This window comes from Pangasianodon hypophthalmus, chromosome 8 (genome assembly GCF_027358585.1).
Source record: "Pangasianodon hypophthalmus isolate fPanHyp1 chromosome 8, fPanHyp1.pri, whole genome shotgun sequence".
NCBI classification, from domain to species: Eukaryota; Metazoa; Chordata; class Actinopteri; order Siluriformes; family Pangasiidae; genus Pangasianodon; species Pangasianodon hypophthalmus.
In genome coordinates, this window is record NC_069717.1 from 22,406,905 (window position 1) to 22,416,020 (window position 9,116).

General features: G+C 38.1%; 1 protein-coding gene across 1 annotated transcript; it reads left to right on the forward strand.

Moving 5' to 3' along the window:
* Positions 1 to 5,364: 5,364 nt before the first annotated feature.
* hes2.1 (hes family bHLH transcription factor 2, tandem duplicate 1) lies at positions 5,365 to 6,938 on the forward strand. Its single transcript, XM_026925823.3, has 4 exons — positions 5,365 to 5,673; positions 5,788 to 5,883; positions 5,991 to 6,078; positions 6,205 to 6,938. Exons 1-4 carry the CDS (start codon positions 5,584 to 5,586, stop codon positions 6,528 to 6,530), a joined length of 600 nt encoding a protein of 199 aa, XP_026781624.3. The 5' UTR covers positions 5,365 to 5,583; the 3' UTR covers positions 6,531 to 6,938.
* Positions 6,939 to 9,116: the final 2,178 nt, after the last annotated feature.

Below are 9,116 nucleotides of genomic sequence, written 5' to 3' on the forward strand. Positions count from 1 at the left end.
GCCAGATGTTGTTTACTTAATCAATAACATGGTATGATACCAGGTATTATTACAGGTTTATTTCCATCATGGCCCTACCTGACCTTCCAAACAGGACAAATTTGTAAAATGAGCTGTGCATGTGTCCATAGTGCTTTCAAAATAGTGGTAATACATGTTTATTAGTAGGTATGAATGAATTAAATTAGCATTTGAAACTCACTTTTGTAGCATTGCTAGAACATCCAACCAATTCCAGTTATTTCAAAAGAGTGTAGCCAAAGCTTTTACAAGAATTAGAAAGTTTGCATACACTATATACATTTTAATGATAATACACTATATTGCCAAAGGTATGTGGACATCTGACCATCAAACCCATATGTGGGCCTTCCCCAAACTGTTGCCACAAATTTGGCAGCACACTGTTTTAAATGTCTTCATACGCTATAGCATTCTGATTTCCCTTGACTGGAACTAACAGGCCTTGCCCAAACCTGTTCCAGCATGACAATGCCCCTTTGTACAAAGTGAGGTCCATAAAGACACGGTTTGTCAAAGCTGGTGTGGAGCAACTTGAGTGACCTGCTCAGAGCCCTGACGTCAACCCCACTCAACACCTTAGGGATGAGTTTGAATGCCGACTGCATGCCAGGCCTTCTTGTCCAACATCAGTGCCCAGCCTCACTAATGCTCTTGTAGCTGAATGGGCACAAATCCTCACAGACATACTCTAAAATTTAGTGGCAATCCTTCCCAGAAGAATGGAGACTGTTATAGTGCAAAGAGGGGACTAAATCCATATTAATGCCCATGGTTTTGAAATTGGATGTTCAGCAGGCACATCTAGTTGTAGTGGTCAGGTGTCCACATTATGTAGCTGTCATACCATTGTTTGGGATTCAGACACATCCTTGATTTGAATCTGGACCAGGGGTTCTCAAAATGTTTGCAGCCAGGGGCCCCTTAAGCTGTGATATAAGGTCTAATAGTTCTAGGTGAGTGTATTAATCGAATAGGCTGTTTACTTTATTTGGAACCCTTGCACACATTCACATGCAATTATCCAATCAGCCAAACATGTGGCAGCAGCACAATGCATAAAATCATGCAGATACAGGCCAAAATTTTCATGTAATCAAACACACATCAAATATCAGAATGGGGAAAAATATCAGATCTCAGTGACTTTGTCCATCGCATGGCTGTTGGTGCTAGATGGACTGGTTTCAGAAACTACTGATCTCTTGAGAGTTCCTCTCGTGGAGTTCTACTCCTGTTGGCCAAGAACAGAAATCAGAGGCTACAGTGAGCACAGGCTCACCAAACCTGAACAGCTGACGATTGGAAAAAAGACCAGGTGAAGTTTTTCCAAGTTTCAGCTATTTCGGTGAAAAACCTAGATAATGGCAATGTGAAATCTAGATAATGGACAAGATTTCCAACACTGTGTATTGTTTCCCCTCAAAGCCCCTGGCTGTGTTTCACGGACACCTGGGGGGGTCCCTGGGCCCCACTTTGAGAACCAGTGTTCTAGACTACAGTATGTATCCATGGACATTCAGTTTTGGTGAACTGAGCTCAGTACTCCACCCTATTCACTTGCATTCAATTGAGTTTATTGATGATAGAATATAGAGCTGTTGACATCTCCTTATTGCTAGAAATTGACTGAAATGCCATAAACTAGAATTTTCAGATTATTGAATATTAAAAAAAAAATTATGTTTCCAATTGCTGACCAAATAAAGTGCTTAGACGGTCTATTGGTTTCTCTCAAGGGTTTCTCCATCTTAACTGCATCCCATGGAAATTTTCCTTGCCACCATCAGTCTTGTTAGTTCACTGGTGCCACTGATGTCGTCTGTAAAACTGCTTTGAGACTATTTCTATTGTAAATAAAATGAAATTCTATTCTATGCAAGACAAATGATCGGTAAAATCAGGAAACTACTAATCACTTAATGATATTTGTTTCATAACATGCCAAAAATATGACCAGAGGTATTGGTTAGATATTGCTAACCAGATATTTTTGGTACCCCACAGGTCCAGGGTCTAAGGTTGGATCCTGAGCTCTGGTTAATGTCAGTGCAGAATTTTGCTTCTTGCCTATCCATATAAGTTTTTTTCAGGTACTCTGGTGTCTTCCAACCCAAAACATGTCAGTAGGTGGACTGGCTATTCTATATTTCCCCTATAGGTAGGAACGAGTGTGTAAGAGTATGTGTGATGCCGTGCAATGGATTGGTTTTATGTCTGGTGGAACATCCAGGAAGAATTCTTGGTCAGTGTAGGCTCTGGGCCTAATATGAATTATTCTGCTTAAAGCATGTATAGTATATAAGTACAAAATAACTGTAAATGGTGATGTGAAAGGATGACATTTCATGTGCCAGTGACTAAGTTTTAAAAAATTTAAGAAAATATTTACAAAAGCAAAGCCTGATACAGTGTAATTTTACTATATAGGGCTCTTCAACTACTGGTGGACACAGTTACACATTATGCCATTAATTAGGTGTAGTATACAATATTATGAAAGTATGAAAGTTTTTTATGAGTTTATTTTGAACTGTCCTGTAGTAAGTCAGCATTGCTGGTGTATCCATGTCTTCCCACCATCAGGTTTGAGCCAGTGTAAAGAATTTAGGCTACTTGCTGTCTCAACCTACTCCTGCTAGCCATATTATAATATTTTTAGCTCGTCAACTGTTGCACTCTAACAGTAAAGTAACAGTAAAAAAACAGACTAACAAAAAAAAAAGCTCTTCAGCATTTGCAGTGGACCTGCAATTCAGATTTTAACATCAAACTATACATAAGGTAAGACCAGGCAAAGACACTGGGTTCTGTTATATAGTGAAACACATGCAGTTACTGTGAAGCTTGTAGCTAGAGCTCTGATTGCTGTTTAGCTTTGGGCCCAATTAAAATTAATCATTTATAGACTTATTAAACAGGTCCAAGTATAGTAAGTAAAGCTCTATTTTTGTCATTTGTTGTTCATAAATTGACCACTTATTATCAAAATATTACCAAAAATATAGTAATGGTGTGAAACTGCATGAGTTCCTTATGTGCCCCTGGAATTGGTGTACTATCAGGGAAGGTTCAGGTCTGTCCTCAACACAAACTGAAGCGTGCACAGATGGGAGAGCCACGCCATAAATATGCACAAAGACGGCGTCAAACCGAAATCATCCTTTGGGTGTTTTCCCCTCAGGGGTTGGATTGCAAGAAGCTCGACAGTTTGACTGGTCCACCTTTAAGCGCGAGACGCGCGCGTGGGACATCATTCAGCAATAAACCTCTGCATTACTGCATACTTCTAAGCAGAATTTGCTGCGTTTGATATTGCTTTAAAACTCACCCATATCGATGCCACAAACTTGCTGTATATGTGCACTGAACAGGTTAGACGTGGGACAGAGTTGCTGGGGGTTGGTAGGTGGCACGATGGCGCGCTTTGGTTGCAGTAGCAGATGTCCATCTGGCGCGCATTAATGGCTCGTGCCGCGCGCGTGAGAACAGTATCTATTAGAAATAACGACGTTTCTAACGAGGAACGGTTTTAGTCTTGCGTGTGAATCAGAAAAAAAAGACACATGCTTGGTTTCCAGAAATGATTATTTTAATTTCTATGCACTCTCATAATAATTATGTAGGCATTCTTCCTACACATGTATATGTCATTTGATGAGATATGGAATAATGCTTGGCACTGTTTGTGCATTCTTGTTGCAAAGCAAAAAAAAAGTCTTTTTCTGCAATATAATACTTATTTGATATGATAGAACATTCAGTATGCAAGCATGTTAGACTCGGTACCTACTGAGCACTCTCTCCTCCCCCCAACTCCACTGAGGTCACATAGTTTGTAGGTAGCAGAACGTCACAACACAAACAATTTCAGCCAATCAGAATTGTTGTAAAGTTTACGCAAACGCCAAATACGTATATGCACATGGCGTGGCTTGGGTAGCTGAATGTTTGGAGATTGAGATACATGACCCCTGTCCCAGAGCCATATGCAGTCATGTCACAGTTAACCCTAGAACCAAGTAAATTCATAGAAACACCACAAAAGCACATTTGCTTAAAAACAACACAACTTTATTTAATTACTTATCAATGCATAGCTTTAAACTAAAGACTTGTCTAGACCAGAATATGTTATGTTGAGGTAAACAGGCCTACAGTTCTTTTCTTTCTTTCTTTCTTTCTTTCTTTATTTTTGTTTTTTTAAAATAGTGCCATATTTATTGTGCTTAGGTTTTCAAAACTGTTCCTTTATCCTAAACATTTAAAAACATGCCCATTAAAGAAAAAAACATAGGTTTATCCACATGTGATTACATGTGAATTTCACCATGTTATGCCCTGAAATTGTACAATTAATTGTAAAAACACTACATCATGTTAACTTCAAGTGACATGAGAAAAAGAATGATTCATTTACATTAACAATCTGGATATAGCTCTGAAAGTGCTTCTGAGAAATGAAATCACATGCCCTACATGTGAAAACTCACGAACCCTTAAGGAAATGCAGTACTGTGCAAAAGTCTTAGGCACCCTTTTCTTTTCTTTTTTTTAGTACAAACTTTGTTATAGATTTTTATTTTATGACTTCTACATTATTGATTCAGTACAAAAACAGTTTAGATTTCCAAATATTAGTTTTCAAGCACAAAATTAAATTCTGCAGAAAAATGTTTTTATGTCAGTAAAGAAAGCAGCATATTACATAAGAGACACTTTTCAGACAAAAAAACATAATGAAGGCTGCTGGGTTTTGCTGCAAAAATAAGAAGCAAGTGCGACAGTCAAAGTCTCCAGAAGAACTGTAGCTGCTTCTGCAAGATGCTCAGTAACACTTACAGCTCATTTCCTTATAAAACTGCACACATTGTACCTGAGACTGCTATTTTATTTTTAAAGTGAAGGATCGTCACACCAAATACTGTCATTGTTTCATTTATTACTGTTTACTGCTCTTTATAGTATTTTTTAAAATGTAGAAACATTTAGTTTCATTATTTTTGAAGGCATCTTTGCTCTACAGCATTTCTTTGTGCCTAAGACTTTTGCACAGTATTGTACATGTGAAAAATAAGACCACATGGCCTGTGAAAAAGTAACATTAAAAAACAACACATGCACTATATATGAATAAGTCCACTATATGTCAAAAATATGTGAAATATTTATAGTCTTTCAAACTGGGGTTTTATTCTGATTTATTTCAAATCACACACTAAGTGCACACTAAGGTTTATAATGCAAAAAAAAAAAAAAAAAAAACTCTAAAAATATAGAAATGTACAAAAATTATGCGATCATACACTCATACGGTTGGAAGAGTCTGGCGCGTGCCACCAGTTCAGATTAAAACTCAATCCTCCGGTCAGCAGATGGCTGGGAAAACGCGCGCGAGGTCTCCAGCTTCACCCTCCTCCTCCTCCTCCTCCTCAACACCGAGCCACAATAGATTTGGGACACTCCCCCCGACGCCCGAGACCGCTATATAAGACAGGACTCCTGCCTCAACCACCACAAACCACCCTCGACTTTCTCTGAGGTCAGATCTAAAAGCGAGACATGACTCCCAACATCATGACTAACTCCACATACCCATTCAGCTCCAGCATGACTGTGGCTCAAAGGAAAGAGGCAATCGAACTGAGAAAGGTGAAGACTAGTTCTATTTTGAAAATGTCAACATTACCATAAAGGTCCCTCTCTGTGTTGCTTGTAGTCATTTTTTCCATGTCATTAATGTTGTTTTTTGCTCTTTTGTTGCAGACTCTCAAACCTCTAATGGAGAAAAGAAGGCGCGCGCGCATCAATGAGAGCCTCAACAAGTTAAAGGAGCTGATAGTCCCTCTGGTTGGCAAAGATGTAAGTAGACTAGCTAAAGATGGAAATTCATGGCATATAACAAGGTTTGGTTCATTTACTCATGAGAATGGCACCCTAATGTTTCGAATTTTTCCTGTTTTTTTTAGACTTCCCGCTACTCAAAGCTGGAGAAAGCCGACATCTTGGAAATGACCGTTAGGTTTCTCAGAGAGCTCCCTTCTTCACCAGTTCAAGGTAATTTCGCGCGTGCGTTTGTTTCCAGTAATTTGCAAGATGTTTTTTTTTTTTTAGCCTAAATGTAGCCTTTTACATTGGGTCAAGTATAGCATATCTAATGTTACTGTCCTCTTTTCCCTCCAGCCCAAGCAGACAGTTACAGAGAGGGCTATGAAGCGTGCATGCAGCGGGTCTCCGCGCTCCTCCCGCGCACGAGCCTCGACCATGAAACCTGCGCGCGCGTGCACGACTTCATCCAGCAGGCGAAGCTCTCGAGCTCACCGGCCTGCCGCACGTGCAGCGCTCGCGCCTCCAGCGCGCTCTCACCGATCCAGCACGAGCGGCTTCTGAGCCCGAAATCCAACAACGCCCTTCCAAGTGAAAACCGCGCGAGCATCACTGGACCAACTTCCGGTAGAGCTCAGGCTGTGCCACAAGCCGCCATTCAAGCCATGTGGAGACCGTGGTAGACCTCTGAACACGTCTCCAGCTACAGATAACGATTCACTGTTGACTTTGTATATATATATAATGTATTTAATGTATTTACTGTGACATGCATAAGTCATAAGCTTTCAAAACTGGCTTAGAATGAACAAAGATAAAATAATAGAGCCAGTAAGCACAGATCATGGATATAGACTTAATGCAATCCTCTCTGGGGTGTCAAGACATACGAGTTGTAAACAACACAATTGTAAACCCCACGGGTTATAATGTATTTCATGAGGTTTGCACGATTGACTTTTGTATATTTGGTCTGTGCAAAGAAATTGTAAACACTGTGTGTTAATAAGTAGGCAGACCTGAGTGAAGTGAATGGATCAATGTGACATTTCAAAGTTATTGTGAATCAGGCAACAAAAAAATAAACACATTTAACATTTGAAATTATGTGCGTGTTGTTTTGTTTCCTTTATCCAAATCAAATAGTAGGTGACTGTATTATAGATAATAAATAAATAAATAAATAAATAAATAAAAAGATAGATAGATAGATAGATAGTTAAATAAATACAGCAAAAGGGGATACCAGTGTGGAAATCTTAATTATCAATATGGTATGTTTTCATCTAAGGTGAATAAAATACCCTTTTGGCTCCCTATAAAGTGCAGGATATTTCTTTTTATGCATATTTTTATGCATATCTCAAACCTTATCTGGCTGTAGTAGTTCAGTGTTTGGACCATGTGAAACATGACATCACCCCAATATAGGCCTAGCTTAGAGCCATCTAATAAAAATATTGTTTATTATTGTTTACACCACAGTGCTGTTGAATTCTTGACTGTGATTGGTTAGAAAGTGTTGATTCATTTTCCATCACAGCAGCTCTGACAATAGCACCAACTGCACATTTACATTAATGCATTCATAATAATATCTTTTCGTTTCTAAAACAGCCTACAGTCTCATTAACAGGCACTTGTATGTCAGATGCTCTGTATAATCTAAGGGTAATAATAAATGAGTGAAATGGGAAAGTCTTCAGGACAGAGGGCTTTGTGCTTTCTGATTTCTCAGTAACATAACAAGCTGAATCTTTTTGTATTATTATGTCAAGAGGGAGAAAAAAGAGAAGCTAGTGAGGGAACGACTGTTTATAGCTCTTATAATGGGATAACTGAAAGCATCATGTGGACATTTTACAACATATATATAAAACTATATGCTATAAACAGTTAAAGGTATCATGTGCCTTTCATTAATAAATTAAAGAAGAAATTGTAATTGTTGGCAAATTGTGACAATGTTGTGGAGTATTTTCCCACAACAGCATGCCCTATCATGTTTCATTCCCTACATACATGGCCTGTTATTGCTCCATAAAAATAAATATATGGAAACACCACAAAACACATTTTTAAAATAAATTATTATGACAAAAACAGCTGAACTGTTGAGGGTTAAGAGTCTTGCATAAAAACCCAGTGGCTGTTCACCAACTATACTCATCATGTCACTACTCCAAAACTTTAACCACACAATTCTTTTGCAGCAATATAAACAGAGATTATACTTTTTCATGTTCTGATAATTGCAATACATGATCAACATAAACTAGCTAGTTTGTCATAGCTTGTCAACAAAACCAAGGTTTGTTGATAGCTAGGAAATGTTCTTTTGAAAACAGCATAATATCCAAAATATCAAAAATATATTGTCTTCTTTGCAGATCTAGGTGCAACAACCAGAACTTCCCATAATGTAAATGAGGGCAGCAATAAACAGATGTCATTAAGGGGGAAGCTGTGAGACAGAAGGCATCAGTGTTGAGTGAAAAAGTATCCGTCCCAGAACATAAACTAAATCCTACTGAATGTTTCAATAATGGTTAATAGTGTTAAAATAATGGTGCGGTTCCTTAGACAGTTGATATGCTATGGTTCTGTCAAAAAAGACATTACATTTATTCATCAGGCTTATCATCTGATAAGATTAGGGATACAAATACTACAACACTAAATTTTGACCAAATGAACATAAGTACACCTCTAGAGAAGCATGGTGGTGGTAGCACCATGTTGTGGAATGCTTTTCATACAGGCACCAAGTGCGCACACACACACACACACACACACACACCTACATGGCATAATTAGAAGATGGAAAGAAAAGTGACACATCTACATCTCTTCAAAAATAAGACTTTCCTGTCTTTTCAAGAAATAATTAAGAGAAAAATCCTTAGCACAAGTATTTACCTTGAACGTTTCCACATTTTGTAGTTTTACAACCTTCAAAAGAAATTGATTTAATTGGGATTATATGTCATGAATCTACACAAAATAGCCCATAATATTAAGTGCAAAGATTGAGATTACAAGTATTCAGCATCATTGCTGTGAAATCCCTAAATTAGGTCTGGTGCCCCCAGTTACCATCAGAAGTCACATAATAGGTTGAATGGAGTCCATCTATGTGCAACTAAAGTGTCGCATGACCTCAATATAGCTGTTCCTGGAAGATCAAGAAGCTATAAAAATAATTCCAGGACAAAATTATGGAAAAGTTTTAAAGTATCAAGTATGGAAAAGATTTAGTTATAAAAATT

Coding starts and splice junctions, on each gene's coding strand:
- hes2.1 (XM_026925823.3), top strand. CDS start 5,584: ATGACTCCCAACATCATGACTAACTCCACATACCCATTCAGCTCCAGC. Junction 5,674..5,787: donor AGGCAATCGAACTGAGAAAG/GTGAAGACTAGT, acceptor CTTTTGTTGCAG/ACTCTCAAACCTCTAATGGA. Junction 5,884..5,990: donor TCCCTCTGGTTGGCAAAGAT/GTAAGTAGACTA, acceptor TGTTTTTTTTAG/ACTTCCCGCTACTCAAAGCT.